This window comes from Dermacentor silvarum, chromosome 11 (assembly GCF_013339745.2).
Source record: "Dermacentor silvarum isolate Dsil-2018 chromosome 11, BIME_Dsil_1.4, whole genome shotgun sequence".
Taxonomy (NCBI): domain Eukaryota; kingdom Metazoa; phylum Arthropoda; class Arachnida; order Ixodida; family Ixodidae; genus Dermacentor; species Dermacentor silvarum.
In genome coordinates, this window is record NC_051164.1 from 35,351,332 (window position 1) to 35,373,626 (window position 22,295).

General features: G+C 46.6%; 1 protein-coding gene across 1 annotated transcript; it reads right to left on the reverse strand.

The window, feature by feature from the left end:
- Window positions 1-935: 935 nt before the first annotated feature.
- On the reverse strand, window positions 936-3,480 carry LOC119432509 (neprilysin-1-like). The gene is made up of 2 exons (XM_037699675.2): window positions 3,241-3,480; window positions 936-2,648 (listed from the first exon to the last, which is right to left on the reverse strand). Exons 1-2 carry the CDS (start codon window positions 3,478-3,480, stop codon window positions 936-938), a joined length of 1,953 nt encoding a protein of 650 aa, XP_037555603.2.
- Between the last annotated feature and the right edge of the window lie 18,815 nt (window positions 3,481-22,295).

Genomic DNA, 22,295 nt, shown 5'->3' on the forward strand with positions numbered 1-22,295 from the left:
TTACCGAAAAAACCCCGTATTCCCCATAACTCCTATATCGAATAACATCATGTGACATATGGGGGAAAATGGTTTTTGTATGGGATCCTGTATGTTTCATATCGGATAATTGGATATGGGAGTTATGGGGCATATGTATTTTTCCGTAGGGATATATGCACAATACATGTGCCTGGGCCGATTCGCAAGAGCCAGTTTTACTTGACGCGTTGCTCCTCATGGCTAAACCATTGTTGTTGTGGTTTGTGTTTTTGTTCTGTGTGTTTGTCTTTATCAAATGTGTGATCAAATATTTTTATGTGCAATTCCCAATGTAAGCAAGAAGAAATAAACTTTTTTGTATGGAACTACTGCTTCTAAAGCGACAAAAAAAAACGGCAAAATAATCGCAACAAGCAGAGCTCTGATTCCATTTTTTTCCAATCTGCATGAGCTGATTCAGCCTAGCTAAGGCTCTTTTAGAAGCTTGGCGGCATTTCCAGTAAAAAGGTTGCGATCCGCGAGCTGTACGGTTACTTGTACGGCATTCTTAAAAATGAAATATTAAAGCTCTTGCGCTCCAGTAGACATGACGTAGTTGAACATTTTAGCAGCCAAAGGTAAACCAGAAACAAAAGCATTGCTATGGCAATTGAAACCAAAACAGAGCAAAGCAAAGCAGAGCAGAGCGTTCTTTTCTTGTCTATCGCCCATGAAAATGACATTATGCAGCATTATTGCAGATGTAACACTAAAACTCGCATGTGTAAAGGTGTTCATGTTTCATCACCAATGCTAGTTGCGTATATATGCGGCGCCATTAGGTAGTGAAATAATAAACATGCTCTATGAGTGGCGATTCAATGCTGTCTCGACTCAAGGCAAACGCGACAAACATAATGGGTATGAATATTTGTCTTCGCAATGAGCATGAAATTACCAATCGTAAAGCGTCCTCACGCATACGAGAAAAAATCGCACTTTTTCGCAGGATTCATAGGCCTGCCAACTTCGCAGTTAAAGACTCGCGCGAATGCGCGGCTGTTCTTGACAACCTGGTTGCAGCTGAGCTCGGCCATGAGTGACGCGCCCATGCTGCACAGGAGATGACACATCACCATGAAGAACGTCGCGCTGCTGCTGTAGTTGCTGAGGTCTCCGACCGCCGCTGACGCCTGGGCGTCGGCCGAGGCGAAGGCGTCCCAGACGAGGTCGACTGCTGCGGCCAGGTATGCGTGCTGGCTGACTCGTGGCGGGGCTGCGGGCAAAGCGCGGGCTAAAGCGAAGCAGGCGAGCCTCTCTTCGACCTTCGTGAGCGCAGCCGAGTTGTTGGGTAGGCGGCTCACGAAGAGCCGTACGGCGGCCGCCCCCAGCAGCATTCCGATGGCTCCGTACTTGGCCGCTACCGTAGAGTTGTGGTCGTACAGGGGTAGCATAGGGAAGAGCGGAGGGATGCGAATAGCCGACCTCTGGAAGTCGAAGAACACGTAACCGTCGGACTCGCGGAGCTGCTTCATGTAGCTAGAGGACACCTCCCGCCACTCTTCATCTGGGATGCGCGCGTTGGCCTTGGCAACTGCCATCCAATTCTGCAGCAACGAAACGTTCATAGCGACCGTGTCGAACACGTCACTGAGTCTTTGCTCGTTGAACCGTTTAGCGTGGAAGAGGATGTCCTCGAAGTCCCGCTTGTCGAGCGAAACTTGATCGGCGATAAAGGACCACCGACTGTGTTTGAGGCGGTTGATGAAGAGGGCAGCAATGGCCCGTGCTATCTCATCGATGTCGTTCCGCGCTTCGGCGTCCACGTGAGTCCTCGAGAATTCTGTGTACACGGTCCAGCCCAGCAGCGACTCGGTTAACTCGATACAGTCTGCATGGCTGGGTCGCTCAACGTCCGCGTTCAGGGCGGAGCGTACGCTTTGATACCAAAGCTGCGAGAATGGTTTGCTGATGAATCGCCACATGGCCTGCACCACGCACCAGCCCAGATAGAACTCCAACCGTTGTTCACCAAGCTGCTTCGATAAGCCCTGCAGACGCTTCGTGTAGTCTGCAGAGCGAATCTGCACCCTCGTCGATGACGGCAGTTTCAGACCATATTTCAAGAATGCGTGGAGGCGCACGAACCTGTCGGGTTTTAGGTAATGACTGAGCCGGTCAATAGATTCTAGCTCGATGATTTCGGCGTCACCACGGTCAGCGGACATCAATCCCGGAACGAGCACGCTTTCTAACCCACTGAACTCCTGGAAACTCATTGTAGGTGTCGCGTTGCTGTCGTAGAGTGCTGCAGCCTGTTCGTAATAGGTGCGGTATGTGCCTTGTTGTAACAGCGGTGCCCGCATCTGGACCCAGTTGGGCAGTGCATCACCAGGCTCGATGCGAAGGAACACTTCGCCTACCTTGGTTTGACTCGTGCGGATGGTAAGCAGCGGTGAGATCCGAAACGCCTCGAACACCTTGGCTGCCGCTACGGTGAGCTCTTCGCTCTCGCTGTTGACATGCGGCCACGTGATGCCCAGCTTAGTGAGCCTGCTCTTGAAGGCACCCACTTCGTCCCTGCCGTCCTCGACGATGGCTAAACAGCTCTGCAGCAGCATGGCGGCCTGTTGCGTCGGGTTCCTCATTGGGTTGTTCATGCTGGCTCGCACCAGAACGTCGATTACCTAGTGGTAAACAAATCAGCACGCATACAATACTCCTGCCTACACAATTGCCAATTGAAACGGATACAGTCGTCCATTATTGCCCTGCATGTGGCAGGGAACCCACAATGCCGCATAAAAGATTGCTCGCTCTCTCCCGCGGCAGCTACAGCAGTGCTTGATTTAGAGCTTCGCAGAAGGACTGAATCAGACATTAAGAGAGAAAGGTTATTGTGACATTTAACAGCCCGACTGAGTTCGCGGTGACAGTCCTCTTCATCCAGCCTTTTCGTTTTTGTGCCATCTTAACCATGTGAACTCGTCCATCTCGGCTTTATTTTCCATCATCTTCTATGCCGAAGGAAAATAAAATAAAAGCCATATTCGCCCATTCGTTTGTCTTTATTTATTAATTTCTCTGGAAAAGCAGCAGGTTTTCACATGCAATAAAAATCGTCAATGTATCATTAGTAAATAAGCGGAATCACATAATTCTTCTTGGGAGGCTATTAGTAGGAGCGAGGGCAACTATATGAATTTAGCTGAGGTCTCTCCATCAAGCGGTGCTTAGCATTCGCAAAAGCACGACAAATAACTGAGGGCAGCGTGTTACCTTGTCGACGAATAGGCTGAGGTGTTTCTCGTACACGGAGGCAGGCTCCGTCCAGCGGCCGCACACGTACTCGTAGAAGTCGTCGCAGGGGTCGACGCTGGCGTTGGACGCAGCCACCAGCATGTCGTTGAGCGCCACGCACGCCCGCGTCCGGCAGACCCCGCGGCGCGCTCTATTCGCCGGCGCAGCCAGGCGCGCCAGCAGGGTGAGCAGGCTGATTGCCAGGCAAGCCGACGCCATGGCCGCCAGCACCACGAGCGCCGGCTGGACGCTCTGTTCCCCATGTGGTTGCTCTTCTCCATGTGGTTGCCCGTCCGCGGTCACCGAAAACGGCTTCGGCGAGTGCTCCCTTCTGGGAGTAGCCCTGTATGGTGCACCAAAATTTCAGCTTCAATGAAATTCAGGGGGCAGCACCTTACCTTTTTTTCAATGTTTTTTTTTCCCTTTAGGAATAAGACCCCACGCACCATCGCTCTTTTATTACCTTAAAGTAGTGCTGAAATTTTAATGTCTAGATTTGTTTGCTTTGTTAGACATGTTCTGAGTCTTTAACCTAGGTGGGTGAATTAATTCATTGAAAGCGCAAGAAATAATCATGGCAGTCTTTTATCTGGGACCCCTATAGCCATTAGGTGTGTTGACAAATTTTCTTTTCAATGCTTTTTTATGCTGTGTGCATTGTTAAAGTTTGGGGTTACGTAAGTTCTGGACCTACACTGTAAGTACCAGCCTTAGTTCATATGCTGTTGCAATTTGTGTTATTCTTGCTGTTAATTTTATTCTTGCGTATTCCCTTCATGTTCTCTACAATAACATTTTTATTAAATTTGCTATCATGCTTTGCTTTGCTCATAATCTACATGTCCTATGTTTCAGAATGTCCCCTTCACAGCTTTTCATTCACATCTGTCTCATTTTATTCTCTTCCCAACTTTAACTTCAAAATGGGTGCCAAGTGTGGCAGGGTCACGGATCACAAGCGCATCAAAAGCATTACTCATTTCATTATGGAAGTCAGAGATGGTGGTGAGGTCATTTTATGACAACCCACTGACGCTCGTGTCAGTTCATGCCAGTCTATTGGCGAATTAACACAAGAACCAAAAGCCCCCCCCTCTCCCCCTAATCTCATATTCGAAGTTCATAATTCATTATGCTCTTCTCCGTAGTTGAAATGCGTGTAACCTCACGACGTGCGTCATCAGTAAGCGGGGTACCGCTCTCTCCTTATCAGTTTAGTGCTTATCAAGTAGAGATATAAAAGGATTATAAATGAATTAGCAGGAATATATTATTTGATTATAAAAGGATTAGCAGAGGCTGACAAGGAGGACAACGCCTCAACCATAATCATTATTCTCAACTTCACTTCAGGTCGATTAGAAGTGACGCTAGATGAGAATGACATTGAGCAAGCTTATCGCATTGGTCGCCCGCGACCCGATTTCACGCGGCCAATAATAGGTAAAGTTCTCGAATTTTAAACTAAGAGACAAAGTCCTCCGAAGTGGGCCTAAGCTTAAAAATGACGTAACTTAGATATGGTTGGAGGAAGACTTCTCGCCAAAAACGCAACTAGCTAGGAAAAAGCTAAGGGATCTTGCTAAAGTTAACCGTAAAGACAAGGACAGCTTTATGATGCGATATAAGAAACTTTATCTCCATGGCCGAACTTACAAATATGATTCCGTCTCTAAACAAGTAGTTCTACTAAACGAACTTGTTGAACGCACAACAACGTGACAAGCAACACCCCCTCAACCAAATCATATGATAATTGGAATCTTTCTTTGCTTGTTGCAAATTTTCGTAGCATACTGCCGAAAGTCGATACCGTAAAGGCCATGATAGACACGTGCTCTGCTGATATCATCATAGGCACTGAAACTTGGGGTGCGATCTTGTACGCGTTCCAAAATGGAACGGGGGCGGTCCGTTCCATCGAGCCGCACAAGATTGGTCGATTTGATCGTCACGGTTCAAATTGACCAATCGTGTGCGGCTCACGGTTCAAATTGACCAATCGTGCGCGGCTCGATGGAACGGACCGCCTCCGTTACATTTTGGAACGCGTACAAGATCGCACCCTTGGCTGTGCGATGACGTCCCGAACTGTGATTTATCGCTTCCTGACCACTTTTCTGTTTTTCGTAAAGATAGACGGGAAACCAGAGGAGGAGGGGTGATGGTCGCCATAAAAAGTGATTATCACCCGTGCTACTTTGTACAGCGACACCGTTAGAGCTGCTTTGGGTGATGACTCGTTTAAAAGGCGTTACTTATATTAAAGGGGTCTGTTATCGTCCTCCTAGCAGGCAGTCTGATTTTATTGACACATCTTAAGGACTCATTAGACAATATTACTAGCCGGTATCCAAGGTGCATAATTATTCTGGGTGGAGATTTTAATTTTCCCGGCATCGACTGGGCAACGACTGCTGTCACTGGGTCATCTAACCGGACAGAGTGTTCGCGCTTCCTTTACACCCTGAATATGTTTCATTTAACCCAACTTGTACTTGAACCAACGCGAGGTGAACACATCCTCGATTTATTACTCACTAATCTACTCAACAATGCGAAAACTTACGTCTTAGAGGAAATAAATGACCACAGATTCGTTCACTGCTTACTCTCCATCTCCGTTAAAAACAGAAACACCACTAAAAAAAGCATCCTTAACTAATCCAAAGCCAGTGAAGCTAAACTGAACAATATCCTCGAAAACTTCGCGCCCACTTCTCAACGCGGCTTTCATTCCCGTTCTTCAAATGAAAATTCGGAGCTTTTCCGTGACAAATTAAAGGAAGTTGAACAGGTATGCATTCCTAAAATATCAATTACAACCAGAGTGGACGCCCCTTGGTTTTCAAAAAAGGTAAGGAAATGTCTAAATAAAAAGAAACGGGCGTACCGAAAGGCTAAACAACCAAACATGGCGCTCAATTGTCATACTTATAAAGAGTCAGTCGCAAAAGCCGAAATTGCTATACAAGAGGCTAAGAACTATTACTTTTATCTCACATTATCTACTTTAAGAGCTAACTCGACAAAATTCTGGCACGTAGTTAATCCCAAAGATCTCACTGGAAGTGCCGTCGATAAGAGATGACAGGGGGTGTATCGTGTCCCCCATAAAAACTGCCGATATATTTAATGATCATTTCAGAAATGATTTTACTGATGAAGTGCCTCAAAGTGAATTCCTTGGGGATAGTGACATCAACATTCTGTTCCCATCGGATGATTTTACTATAAGCGTACAAGGTGTGGTTAAGGCTATTGACAGACTCCCTCTAATTTCCAGCCCAGGGCCTGATGGTATTAACACAAAATTATTAAAGATGACTTCACAAATATCGGCATTCTTATTATCAAAAATATTTCAGCAATCTTTAGACACGGGATGCGTCCCTGACGAATGGAAGATTGCAAACGTCGTGCCCATTTTTAAATCAGGTGACCCCACTAACCCAAATAATTATCGACCGATTTCATTAACCTCTGTATGCAGCAAGTTATTGGAACATATAATTTTCACTCAAATAATGTCCCACATTATTACGAATAAACTATTCTTTGAAAATCAGCACGGTTTTAGGATACAAGAAGTCCTGTCAAACGCAGCTTTTCGAATTGGTATCTGACCTCATTCTTCCATTCATGCCTTACAGTACTCCGATGCCATTTTTATTTATCTTGCGAAAGCCTTTGATATGGCACCCCACAAACGATTATTAAGCAAAGTTTGCAAACTTCAGTTAAACCAAAAAATCACTACGTGGATTAGAAGTTTTTTATCTAACCGTTACCAACGTATCATAAATATTGAATGGCGGTCAAGTACCACGTCTGTTTTGTCCGCAGTACCGCAGGTATCTGTGCTGGATCTTCTTTCATTTATATTAATGATATCGCGTTAAATATTAGCTCAACTATAAGACTCTTTGCAGACGATTGTGTAATTTATAGACAAATACCTTCTCAACATGACGTAAACGCCTTGCAGGCCGACCTAATCGAATTGACCGAATGGTGCCATCTATGGCAGATGGAAATTAATATAGGAAAAACGAAACACGATTCTTTTCCCGCTCTCACTAACACGCCCCGTAATCTTTATACGATTGGCAACACTCTGATTGAACAGGTTGAGTGTTTTAAATATTTGGGAGTATTTTTCACATCCGACTTAACTTGGGACGAACACGTAGATTATGTCACGAAAAAAGCCTTTAAAAAGCACCGACTATCACTCGCAAACTCGGAAACGCGAATGCATGCGTACGCATCCCTGATAAGGTCTTTAGAGTATGCATCAATCATATGGCATTAAAATAACGCTAGTCTTACAAAACGCCTGGAATCTGTTGAAAATAAGGCTGCTAGGATTATTTGATCTTTGTACTCAACATGCGCCAGCGTTACCCTTTTTAAAGCGCTCACTTAATCTTTTAAACCTTGACACTAGACGCAAGTTCTTACGTTTGTGTTTTTTCCACTCTTTATATTTGGGTTACACCGGATTCGCGGCTACACGCATTGTTCCTGCGCATCATATTTCCACACGCACCGATCACATACACAAGCTATCACCTATTTTTGCAAAAACAGTAATGTAACAAACTTCCCCCCTTTTATTATCAATTAAAGAATGGAACGCGTTACCGGAAAGCGTTGTGACATTAAGGGAAACTGCTTCTTTCCAGACAGCCCTACTTACCCATCTTGAACCAAGAAATGTGCAGTAATTTGAATGTAAGGACTATGACGCGATTCATGTAAGATTTCGTCTTAGCAGAGTACATAATTATCGAATTCCGTTATGCCAAGCCGCATGTGGCATTGCAGTGATGTATATCTCCCTTTTTTGGAACTGTATGATGTGCCGGTTATCTGTGCGTGCCTTTCTCTTTTCTGTTGTATGTGATGCAAATTTGGATTGTGTAAATTTCCCCCCTATGTAATGCCCCTAGGGGCCCTTAGGGTATGTAAATAAATAAAGGTATTATCATACGATTTGCAATTGGTGGGGCTTTTTACCACTGCACTAGGCTGAATTACCATGCGCCAATGGATGGTGATACTACGTGACTACCATCTCCACCTATTGTGATGTAAGAAGGAAGCGTTGTAAATGCGGCTGAGTCTACGTTCTATTTGGGGCGCATTTTTAGTTCTGTCCAACGGAAAGGCGATTTCATTAGTTACCTGTTGCACATTAATGGAATTGAATCCCTTTACCTTAAGCAATCGGCAGTACTGTTAGAAACAAAAAAAGTCGCCGTTTCGCACGAAAGGTGACGTATCGATTGCGATAGCAAATTAGTAGACATCTATACGGCGTACGGACAGTAGTTTTACCGGCCGTATATACTTGTAAACATTCGCTCACTACCTAAATTAACAAGCCTGATGTCACGTTCGCACATGCAAACATGAATACATCTCACTCGATGACCGTGGAAGCTCGCTGTCAAAACGCTGGAGTGAGGAAGCATGGCAGCACCAGCAACAGAATTGACCTTCGTGCTACCTCTCGCTTCAAAGCCAACAAAGCGGCGAAAACACAGCACACAGAGGACCCCGTCGCCGATCGATTTCAAGATAAGGCTCGCGCGGGCGCGCGTGACCGCCCCTTACGTTTTTGCTTTCTTGTGCCCCCGAGTAGCAAAAGAAACCAAAAATCCGCATACCCAGCAGCAACCACCGGAGTAAAACGCCCCTTTTCCCTCCCCTCACCCGGTGCCTTGCGCGCGACGGAAGAAGGTGCGCTTCCTCCCCGCTTTGCACCCTTTCTCCCGCGAGATTGAGCTGCCATCGTCGGCGGACCCTCGCACACTTTCACTCGCACAAGCAGCATACGGCGCGCATCGACGATCTTATCGCCTTTGGATTTACGGCGATGGCGAAGGCAGTATTAAGTCTGGAGAGTTCATATATTTGCTATCGCAATAAAACTAAAAAGAAACCTTCGCAATTATTTTGTCCGGTTTCCTTCATCTGACCTACAGTGATCGGTAATCTGAAAATCGCAAAACTGCGCGCATTACTTCAGCACATGTACGCGCCCATACTTCAAAGGCCCTCTAATTCGAAAATGCTGGAAACATCTGCAACGTTAAAAACACTCTTGCAGTTGGACCTAGTTCACACACTTTGTGGCTCGTAACTGCCGCTCTGTGTGGCGCCCCTGGGGCTGTACCACCCTTGCCGATCGTGTTTTCTAATAGAACACATCTTCTCTGAGGTTGTGCTATCACCAGAACCCATTGTTTTTGCATCTCGAATCATGCTTTGGCTACTGTGCATCTTTCTACGTTGTACGCAGCTTCTTATTGCTAACATTTGCTTCTGTGGAACTGGTGCTCATTGTTTTAAATGGACTAAGCAACACACGCCTTCAGCTTCGTTCCCAACTTCTGCATGAGAACTGTCTCGAGGCACTCGATGACTTTAAGTTTGTCTTTGGCAGCGGTGACTAGCGTGACTCAGTTTTGGTGCAACCTATTCGCGTCGCCACCGCGCAACCCGCTGATATAGCCAGCCATAAAAGGTGCGTACGCTTCACGGGCATTGCTATTTCGATCCAAGCTGCTTGCATTTTATTGCGATCGCAAACATATGTACCCTCCAAGCGCATTTCTGTAGTCGCTGTCGCCATGATGTTTTGTATAAAGTCCAAGCACGATAAGATCATCGTTCACGCCATGCGTGCCATGTGCGAGTGAAATCTAGCGAGGGTAAACCGACGATCGCAGCTCAATCTCGCGCGCACGCGGGAGGAAGGCGTGCCGTCGTCTTTCGCGTGGGAGGAACAGGGGGCAGGCGAGGGATCGGGGAGGGGGGGGGGGGGGGTTGTACTGTTGCTTGCAGCGCGGTCGCGCGGTCGCCGTCTCTTGAAAGCGATCCGCTATGTGGTCAAAGTGCGCGCCCGTGCGCGCCCGCGCAGGCCTCATATTTAAGGCGATATGCGATGCGCACAAATTGTCCGAATGCCGGTAGCTTTGCATGCGCTGTGCTTTCATCGTTTTGTTCACGTTGAAGCTAGAGCCAGCACGAACGTAATTTCGCTCGCTGCTGCTGCCGCGCTTCCTGAATCCCGCGTTTTGACTGCCAGTTTCCGCCATGATCGAGCGAGATGTGTTCATGTTTACCTGTACGCGCGTGACACCATCTTTAGTTAGATAACCAATTTAGTTGGATAACCAATGTTTACAACTTTATCTGACCGATAAAACTACTATCCTTACTTCGTATAGCTGTCTACTGATTTGCTATCGAAATCGATGCTTCGCCTTTGGGGCTAAACTGCGACTTTTTTTAAACAAGTAGCAACTAGGGATATCCGCGGGCTCTTGCATGCGCGTGTCAATTGAGCTTTGACAGTGGTGTTGGACGTGGACCCGCTCTGTAGTACACGGATGTGCACCCTAAATGTGAAATAAAGAAAGCTTACGTGTAGCCAGTGTATTTCTTAACTCAATTCTATCAACTTAACCTAAAGTTCCACATAACACAGACTCGTTGACCCGAAATACAATTACGCGTAGACTATGCAACAAGTAAAAGCCACTGTTGACCGTAGCAAGCCAGACTGTGTCCAAACATGAACTAGTGCTTCCTTAAGTCTGTTACGTGATGGAGCAGCAGTCCTAGAGGCTTCTTGTATACTGGTGTCGTGAAAGGTCACTGAAATCGCTTGCAAATCTTTTCAGTGTGCCTTCGTTGTGTAAATTTGCATGGTCAACAAAAAAAAAGGGAAATTGAAGCAGTATAGGACCTGCTCTGTATAGTGAGAGAATGTCCACGAGTGCGTTCCTGCTTTTTGTGTGCCTTTTATTCTGCGTGATACGAAGTTTGGACGAGCCGAAGTTTGCACGCAGTAAGACAATGATTCCGCAGCTCAAGGCTTGCGCTAGTTCCGCCATCGTATGTTCACTTGCTGCGAGTGTGGCTAACAATAAAGAAGACAAGTGATCCCAATCGCTCGGTTACAAATTGTGCGAACATTACCGCTCAGTCGTGTTGGCCATGGATCGCGTGCCCATATTTTCAGTGGCCCCGTACGGTTCGCCTTCGAGTCCGTTGTCCACGTCTTCGCGTCCGGTATGAGACAGTGGCGCGAGAGGGAGCTGGGGCGGCGAGATGGCACCCATAGACATGGGCGGAGTGTACGGGGACCCGATCTCCTCCCCCAAGCTGCTACGGCCGCCTTGGCTGGCTCCTCCGCGACTCGGGATGCCTCCTCGGGAAGACGACGTGACGGGCATTCGGGCAGTGCGCCGCTTCCTCGTCTGGCCAGGACAGAAATAGGTGACATTAGTTTATTTCAAAAATGACGGAGATGTAGGCCGGAGTTGGACACCTCTAGGGTGCTAAGGTGGGTTGGGACAAAGAGAATCGGAGCGAAAAAGAGTTGGACATCTATTTTGCGTGAAGGCCTACAAATGAGCTTGTGTACGGTGAGACCGGTACACAAGCTCATACACAAGACAAATGATACACAAGACAACAGCCCTGTGCTGTGCGATAATACAGGTAACGCAACAAATGTTTCTCCAACAGGATCTGCGGCCTGTCTGTGGTTCCTGTAGTACGTCTTCGTTACAGAAACGACAAATTGAGTGTTGTTGGGTGGGGCTTGTGAAACGATAATAAAGTAAGGGGAAAAAATATAGAAGATTGCTACACATAGTAGTTTGACGTGACTTCTGCCGCAAGATTTGCAGTGGCAACGGATATTGACGATGGCTGCTTATGTCAGAATACCATACTTCGGAATTACACACAGGTCCTAACAATCGCAGCAAAAATAAAGTTTTCACCGGTTCAGTAACACACTAAATTAAAAGAAAAATCTTTCTCGTAGGCACTGTAACTGAGAAAAAATGCTTTTCAACGTGGGCTATGCCATTGTTTGTGTGTGTGTGGTAGGGGGGATGGCAGGTGACTATCATTCTGCAGGGAAAAAACGAACTAGATATGTGCTGAACATGCGCGGCGCCAGAAATAGAACGATGACAGCAACAATCTGAAACACACGAAGCTTAAACCTGTTCAAGTGGCCTGTGAGAACTCGCTGACCGGCTATAAGGTCGCATATCACATTTACTCTCTTTTGAACAAACAGGTTCAGTGTAACAGAACAGCAAGATGCTTTTGGTAAAGATGGATGGTTTCGTAAACTTAATGCTTTCATTTCTTTTTTACTTTACCAAATCTGTGCAACTTTTGTGAACTTTCTTTAAGCCCTTCAATAAAATTGTGCTTCCTGCTCACGGTTGTGTTCACATTTATCTATATTAAACGAAACAAACATCATGCAAATCGAGTCAGCGCTTGTTTAATAAGAGAGTTTATGCGTTTCTCAGGTATCACAATACGAAAATTGGAGTCCACTCGCAGGAAGAACATCCACTTAAGCTATTCAATGGACCCTTCCCCTTCGTTCCTCCTTAGAACGAGAAAGCTAAACTTTTATGCAGCTATGATTTCGCTAGAAATACATTTTTGTGGCAATCGCATAAAGAAATCGTCCACCAACATACGAGCAAGTTGGCGAAGTATAACATTTGTCTATATTATTATGGTCCACATAAAACACTTACTGGAGATCCCCGCTTCTTTTTCTGCAATGAAAAGAGGGCGTGATTAGCAGTACTTTCCAAACGATTCATCCGGTGCTCAAGGTCTCGAGTACGTGTCTGTGTGTGTGTGTGTGTGTGTGTGTGTGTGTGTGTGCGTGCGTGCGTGCGTGCCTGCGTATGAATGTGCGTATGTGTGTGTGCGTGCGTGCGTGCATGTGTGTGTCTGTGTGTGCTTCTGTGCATTCGAGCACGCCCCACGCTTTTTTTTGTTTTTTTTTTCAGCTGTCACATTCAAGAAGAGTGATTAGCAGTTTCAAATGCAGAACACGAGGTGGTGGGACTAACTTCCGGACGCGTGGGGGGCATTTTGAGAGCAATAGTTGCTACAGCCAGCGTATTCCAGAACCGATACTCGCTGGGACTGCGGTGAAAAATAGGCACAGCAACAGATATTTGCTTCACACGGCTCTACAAAATCTGTCATCGCCCTTCAGAAGAAATACATTGCGGTCATGACCGAGTCGCACCTCTAGAGACCGCGAACTGGGGTAGTGTTTAGTCAAAGTCAACACAAAATTTATGAAATGCATTGCAGCGCACCAAAAAATCGATGCGCCTAGTCGCGCGATGCGCATCAAGAAACATTCTTTTTTTGCGGTGGAATTTGCGAGCTTCGACCTTGTGCAAAATAAGAACAACTGGAGCCGGTACAAGTGTATTTGCTAACAAGGCACACGGATGGCCCATTTCCAACGAAAACAGGTAATTATTAGCGCGTATACTGCAGAATAAATTTACAAAGAATTTATACATAATACGCGAATTTATTGTAGCCATCAGATTTGCCATTCTTTCCCATTAGTGTTGAAGAAATAGCAGAAGTATTGCTCCAAATTTACTTATGAGATTATTTGTATCTGTCTCAAGGAGTTAACATGCGTAAATAGATCACATAACAGCTTAAAACCACAGGTTTTATCTTCAGTTAGTTTTCCTTTATTATTCCAATTATAAAGACCAATGTTCTGCCCAGAGCAAGTTATCTTTTGGAAGTGCACATTTCAACCTGCCCGCACCCGTACCATGTACCCAAGAAAATGGCGGACCAACTGTTTGGGTGATACATAGCCCCTACAGTACAGTGTATATTTTCAAGTCTTGCAATTTCAGGTGGCGTACTATGGTCAATCTCTACGATAACAGCGCCGAGGCGGCGTGTGAATTGTATACAAGCCAATAACGAACGGCGATTGAAACCATGGCAGCCCGATCATTGATCTTCCATGAGAAATAAATGGAATTTTGGGGTATTACATGCCAAAATCACGATTTGATCATGCACGCCGTAGTGCAGGACTCCGTGCTAATTTTTTATACCAGTGGATTTTTAACGTGCCCCCAATGCACGGGACTAGGTCGTTTTAAGCGTGAAATGCTTTTAGCTCCCGTTGTCGGTGACCTACAAGTGACTTTAAGCAAAAAACAACAGCCGTTATCCGGGCACTCAAACGAGAACATCCGGGCATCGTTGCAAAAACAAACATGTTGCAGTTTCACCCGAAAGACGACGCATCAATTGCGATAGCAAATTAGTAGAGAGCTATACGGAGTAAGGATAGTTGTTTTATCAGCTGTATAAACTTGGACATGCAGCAGCACCAGCAACGCGCAGAACTGTTGTCGACGCCGTCGGCGTTTTGCCCGCGTTCGCGCCGAACGTGCGTGGCGTTGGTGACTTGCCGGTGCCTCTGGGAGGTTTTCGACATCAGAACGGGAGCGCCAGAAATCTTTACCACCTCCTGTCCTTGCAACGTTTTTATATAAGTACGCAATTAGTGCCGCAGCTAAAAATTGCCTCCCCTCCCTCCCTCCCGCCACCCCGCGGCCTTTCGCGCGACGGACGATGTCGCGTTTGCTCTCCGCCGTGCGTTCGCTCCCCGTGAAAGCACGCGTCCCTCGCGCACATAGAGCATACGGCGCGCGACGACGATTTCATAGCCGTTGGACTCTATACGGAACTTCATGGCGACGGCGACGACGCCTACGGCAGAAATCCGCATTGAGTGTCATTTAATTGCTATCGCAATAAAACAAGATATTCCGGGAAGCCAGTCAAATGTAACAAAATCTGGTCTCTCGCCCCCAACCCATTGTACAGACCACATTACATACGCTAGTTACGGCCCAAACAAGTTACAAAAAAAACTGCTTCCGAGTTCTTTCTATTGTTTGTTCATAACATCACTCAACCTATAACTTCTAGTACGCTGAAGTTTTATTTGTCATTTCCAATAGCGACGTTCAAAAGGCAGATACCGGGCACCATGCATACACTTGATTGTCGTCTTTTGGCGCTGGGTTTTGGGTTGCCTGTGCTCGTTTGAAAGCCAGTGATCCGTGAGTTTTGCGGCGCGGGTTTCGCGTCGCCTCGAAAGATGGCGCAATGCTCCTTCTATCTGGGCAACGTCCACATGGACCAGAGCACAGTATGGCGTGCTGCGGTGTGGTGCGGTACGGTATGCCGTTGCGAACATGCACTATACCTATTTTAACATTGTGGCTAGTATCATCACCAACTAATCTGCTTTGCCGGTAGCCATTTCATGCTTACATATACTCTCGATCATGGGAGAGCCAACAATTTTTTGCAGTTCGCCCTCATCAAAATGTCCCTATGGGAAATAACGTTAGAACAGGGATTTGTCTGTTCTTCGTGCTTGCGTTTTATACGTTCTTGTGACTTTGCTTGTTATGCTTTGTCTGACTATTGACCTAAATTAAGAAGCGATCCTAATTTTCTAAACGCATAAGGCAATAATACTCTGCGCACATTCAGATACATAGTGATTTGTTGCATTTATAAAGTAATGTTTTGTTGGAGATGACCAAAGTATAAAGTCCGAACGGTGCTAAAGCCCGAAAGACTATGTTAAGGTATATTAATTTTCTACTGTGATATGAAAAGCTCGATAAATCGTCCTGCTTGCATTTTTCGTAGACAATCGCACAGTAGTTTTTATTAGTTTTAATGACGTTAGTAAAACAGTCCATGGGAAATGGAACGTTAGAAACTATGGCTGCACATCTAATTTTGTGACGAAGAGAACCTGAGTCCACTCGTTCAGTACAATGGCGTTAGTTTAGTTCATGTTATTTTCTCTTTCAGACAGTAATTGAAACGAATCGATTCGTCGAGACTTGTGGTCTACGTCACATAGGCTGTCATTCTGGAAACCTTAGCTTGAAGTGTTATCTTGGTTGTGGTGAAGGTCCCATTCAACCGCAAGGTGGATGACTGGCTTAAAATTTTTAACATATATAGCATTCCTGCGTACGTTTGCGCAAAATACATTTCTTGTGTGTCGGTATACGCACATACATATATGCCAAAGGGCGCGCATGAGTGGCGTTATAAGTAAAGCATGCAACCTTTGTTGGCACAATTTTGCCAAGTCCAGGATAACAAACTATACTTGAGTTCTCGCAATATGGGTCATGCCATGTTCATTTGCCTGAGCATTATTGGATGACTGTTGCTGTTCTTCGCTTTTGAGAAGTTGAGGTTGCACCTCTTGGGGAAAAGCGTTCAGTGATTCGGCCGTAAGAAAGAACATGTTGAGAAGTTTTTCACGATGCGCACAAACTCAAACGGCGATTGCACAACATCTTGTTGTATAAAGTCATTTCATGCTCCACTCCAGCTACCACTGCATTAAGCTTGGCATCTTTGCCCAGCGTGAGCAGGTAACGCGAAGCCGTATGAAAGCGCCGATGACGCTGCGGCTGTGCTATAAGGAGCCCCTCCCCCCCCCCCCCCCCTTCAGACAAACACACACACTCACACTGGTTAACAGCGTTCATGATGATGGAAAATCCAAGCAAGCGGTTTTATTGCAGAATCACCTGCCGGAGAGAGGTTGTTTTAGGGGCAGTAACGCTTGTCATGGGCGGATGGATCAGGCCATGTCATAAGGCACGCCAAGTAAATAGCGTTCAAGCGAGGTCCATAGTTTCACAAATACACATCACTATATTCCAGAAGACTTAGCTCCAAAAGAATGCACTAATAAATTATAAATTTTGTCCCCCACCTTCTCCTACACCTCGACTCCACAAAGCATGGCTCGCGCAAGAAAAAAATAAAACATTATTGTGTACATTGGCTACTCCGCTTCTAAGCAGATTGCCATAATTATGGCAATCGGCTTAGAACCAACGCGTAGCGAGTGTGTCCGAGGTCAATGGCCAGCAGCCGCTGTATTGTACCTTTGAGAAGAGCAAAACGCAAGTGATACGCAGTACCAATGCCCATCAATGCGCAATGATACGTATTCAATACGCTGTACAACTAGTGCCACCAACGGATCTAAGTTTTCAACCCTTCAAAGGTTTACAACAGCTAGCCTGAGGTCTGCCCAGCTAGTCTTAGGACGTGTCGTCAGACAGAACGCAACAGATTGAACAGCTTTGTCACAGGTGTGTTTACCGCTAGAGTCATTCTGTCAGCTCCATAGTTTCGCGATGCGAGCTGCGATTCCCATATGGAATAACCGGCTGGGTCCTACGGGTCTTACCTTACGTAGCTGCTTGGTGCTCAGCGACTTCTCGCCGGAGAACCCTTCCATGGTGACGGGGTGACCAATTACGATGTACAGGTGGCAGCGGCAGCAAGAACAGCACGCAAGAAATGTGAGGCCAGCTGGAAGGCCTAACCACGAGGCTTCGCACTGCAAGCTGCGAACGGTTTCGAACGTGTGCACGGGGCCAATCGAGAGATCATGATGGTGATTGTAATGATGAAAATGACAGAAAGTGTCCTAAAATATGGCGCGTACTCACTTCTGACTATAGATTAAGAATCAGGGCCGGCTTGAGGAAACAAACAACGACTACTACAAGGAGAAAAATATGCAACAGCAAACGTGCCAGACATGTACGTGTAATTCGTAATTGCGAAGTCTGAATAACTCTATATAAGCAATAAAATCTAAATAATAGATGAGAAATAAATACCCGCTCAAAAAATAAATACGGAGTGTGAGATACAGAGCGCAAAGATAAAAAGAAAACAGGAAACAAAATTGAAACTGTAATAGTTTTATTCTTAATTTCATCTTCAATCTTTCCCTCGTGGTGCAACCGTTTTGTTTGTACTTGTTATTGTGGTTGTCATACAATCTGGCTCATGCCCACTGGAAGGGATCGGCCAAAACTCGGGTGGATAAGGAAGTTGAATGTCAGCTGCAATTTCATGAGATAAATCAATTCATTGTGATACATGCAACAAAATGAATGACGTACTCTAAATTTATATACACCAAAACTGATATGGTAAAAGAAGCAGATTTAGCTTGACAATCACTTGGAGAGAGAGAGAAATAGAAGAGAGGAAAGGCAGGGAGGTTAACCAGACGCACGTCCGGTTTGCTACCCTGCACTGGGAAAGGGGTATAGGGATGAAAAGAGAGAGAAAGCAAATAGAGAGAGCACAGTTTCGCACACATTTGAAACTTCGCACGAAGTCTACAGACGGTCGCCAAGACCTGTCGACTTGAGGTAGTGCAACAAGGATTTCGTGGCTTTCTGTGACATCACTTGGTATGAACATTAAAGTCATGGACGGCAGCGCAAGCATACCTGTGACTGTACGAGAGTTGAAGCTCCAAATGAATGTATAACAGGAATTGTAATATCCAGGCCAATTTTGCAAATAAGAATTTCGAACATTCATTGCCTCTGTATAGTAAAGCGGCGCACGACAGAAAGAAGTGATCTCATGCTTCCTCATCATTACAGAAACCACTTAAGCTACATTGTCACGACTGTCACCCGTTCGCCGTCGGCGCGAAGTCGATCGACGGGGCATACAAGCCAGTTCGTTTCGTACTCAAGCGAACACAGTGAAAGAGTCAGAGTCGGGAGTAAACAAAAAAAGTTGTCGCAGTTTCACCTGAAAGGTGAAGCATCAATTGCGATAGCAAATTTGTAGGGAGCTATACGGAGTAATGGTATTAGCTTTATCAGCTGTATAAACTTGGACATGCAGCAGCACCGGCAACACGCAGAACTGTTGTCGACGCCGTCGGCGTTTTGCCCGCGTTAGCTCAAAATGCGTGCGGCGTTGGTGACTGTTGCCGGAGCCTCTGATATAAATAGGCACTTGGTGCCGCAGCTAAACGTCGCCTCCCTTCCCTCCCCCTCCCCCCTCCCCCACGGCCTCTCGCGCGTCGGATGAAGGCGCGTTTGCTCTACATATATGGTGATTGTAAAGGAGGAAAGAGACGCCTACTTCTGCAGTCCTTAAGCGAGCACGGCGCAGAACGCGCGTTTGTTCTCCGCCGTGCGTTCACTCCCCGTGAAAGCGCGCGCCCCTCGCGCCCTTTCACTCGCACATACAGCGTTCGGCGCGCGGCGACGATTTCATCTCCATTGACGTCATACGGAACCTCACGGCGACGGCGATGGCGACGCCGACGGCAGAAATCTGCTTTTGAGCGTCCATATAATTGCTATCGCAATAAAAGTTGTCGCAGTTTCACCTGAAAGGCGAAGCATCAGTTGCGATAGCAAAATTGTAGAGAGCTATACGGAGTAATGATATTAGCTTTATCAGCTGTATAAACTTGGACATGCAGCAGCACCGGCAACACGCAGAACTGTTGTCGACGCCGTCGGCGTTTTGCCCGCGTTCGCTCAAAATGTGTGCGGCGTTGGTGACTGTTGCCGGAGCCTCTGATATAAATAGGCGAAAAGTGATTGTAAAGGAGGAAAGAGACGCCTACTTCTGCAGCCCTTAAGGGAGCACAGAGCAGAACGCGCGTTTGTTCTCCGCCGTGCGTTCACTCCCCGTGAAAGCACGCGTCCCTCGCGCCCTTTCACTCGCACATACAGAGTTCGGCGCGCGGCGACGATTTCATCTCCATTGACGTCATACGGAACCTCACGGCGACGGCGACGGCGACGCCGACGGCAGAAATCTGCTTTTGAGTGTCCATATAATTGCTATCGCAATAAAAACAAAATATTTATCGACTAATAACGATACACAAATTAATAAAATAAACATAATAAAAAAGACTACTAACACACACTTGAACTTAACATAGCACAATGATGACGACAAATAAATATGACGAGCAATTGACAGTAGCTATAAAAATGAAACAGGGCGCGGATCAATTATACAAGAAAACAATTAACAGTAGTTCCCTAAAACAAAGTTCGACCGAAAACAAAGTTCAAAAGAAACAAACGATGTCATACGCATGACTGGTCAGCAGCAGCAAGTCCATAAACCGTGAAGTCGGCGCGCGGAGCTTTCCCGAAGAGTGCCGGCGACCCGATATTGTTGAGGTGGATGCGACTGCTGGGCCGGGTTTCCCGGGAGTCTAGATCTGACGACTTCCCTCAAGCAGGTTGAGCTAATTTGAGGCGAAATACCGTGAGCTTCGTTGCAAACATTGGTTTGTCGTCTCATACGTCAACTAGTTACTCGGAGTTCCGACGCGGCTAGGCGGCCCAGGTAATAATGGACGGCACTAGCCCCCCGACGGCTTCTCAGTTCTGACGTGGCTAGGCGGGCAAGGCGATACTGAACGGCACTAGCCCCCTGTCGGCTTCTCAGCAGCTCATAGGTTCAGCTTCTAGACTGATTAGCAGGGCCAAAAACCTGCGCCTCTGCTTTCCCTAGTTCCCTATGTCGGGGAACTGCAGGTATGCAGAGGTGACCTAATTATTTTATGACTCCTCCCAAAAGTCTTGGCCGCTCCCCTTTTATTAAGTGGTGAGGGAACAGTTGATTCCCCTCCCAGCTGTCCGAGGTCGCGCCCCCCGCACGGCACTACACAGACACACACACACACTACTTGGGTCCGTTAATCGGCGAGTCGCTATCTCGAAGCTATATGCTGCACCATGAGACCACGACGTTTTTGGCACCCGTTAATGGGCATGTAGATAACTCGAAACTATGTCGCTCCGTGACGTACGTTCACACCGAAAGCGAAGCGGTCAAGCGGCCAAGCGGATTTTCAAAACGGCGAGGCGGCAAGCGCGCGTGGCTGTTCAGACCAACCGGGGCTGTCTAGCTGCCCGCACCGCCTGGGTGGCGGAGCATCCTGCAATGCTGCCACCTCATACTTACCAATCCTGCCTAAATCCTGCGCAATATTCTTCCGTAGTCGGCTTTTTTGAACCTTGGGTTACATTTGTCGTACAGGACCGCGTACTCCTTGATTGTCTCGAGCAGCAGTTCCGCACAGAACACAGCCGGTTCCGACATGGGGTGCGCCATTTGAATTCTTTCGGCCGGATTTTTACATTCGTTCACCAGCGCTTCCGCCACCTCGCGTTCTGATTGGCTGCGGCAGAAGCAGCAAACTTTTCCGTGCGGCAAAAATCGGTCCGTGCGCAATCCAGCCAAGCGGCAGCGGATTTTCCGCGTTCCGGAAAATGCGCGGCCGCTTGGCCGGATCCGCCTGTCTGTTTGCCCGCTCCGCCTTCGGTGTGAACGTGCCTTTAGGGCGAAATGCCTCGAACGAGACCTGCGTAGGAAAACTTCAGAGAGGAAATTTCAGACAGAATACAGATTGCCTCGCTTTCTTCTCCGCAACTTCTCAAAATGACGGCGATAACCATAGACGCGCGGCCAAGTTAGCATTGGAGTTAATACTGATTTCGCGTCCTGCGTTGGCGATGCTCTCACATTCTGGCGCTAAACATAGCAGCACGTGGTAAGGACAGCGGAAAAACATATCATATATTTAACTAAGGTGTGTTGATGAACGAAATACTAAGTAGAGAGAAATAAAAGGCCTCGCGCCCATGAAGAAACAAAATAGAAGCCGAAATGACTTTTGTCGGGAAGCGGGAAGCAGAGAAACAATCAGCGCATCTAAGGCAACTAATACAGTAACAATATACCAGGTGTTCAAAATTAAGCTTGATGGTTTTCTTAAAGTTAGGCACTGGGAGACACGCAAAGACCACCTGGGCTTATATGTGACCAGGGGGACACCAAGTGAGATGATAATTATCACTGTCAGCAGCCGAATTAACAAAACTGAGTAATTAACTTTTTGTTGACTGCAGTAAGTGTGTATGTTTGTATTCAAAAGTTAGAGTCAGTTCTGTTTCTACATAGTTTCACTTGGAAGACTTCTTCTAGCATGTCTGTGCTCCGAGATATCCGACTCCAAATTTTAATTTTCGTGCGCAAGATTACGCATGCAAGAGAGTGAGGATCGGCGCAAAGCTCCTCCCTGATGTGACGCGGCTGTTGCGTGCGGCGTTTAGTCTGACAACAGGGTGGAAGCACAGGCAATCATAACTGTCTACATCGTTCCATTGCTTTAATTCCCCGATGATTCTGGCCTAATTACTTCCATCAGAATTTGTGGACATGTGCTTTATGAAAGTTAGGTGCAGTCTGTTCTACGGTTAACTTAGGCGGGAATATGGTTAGTT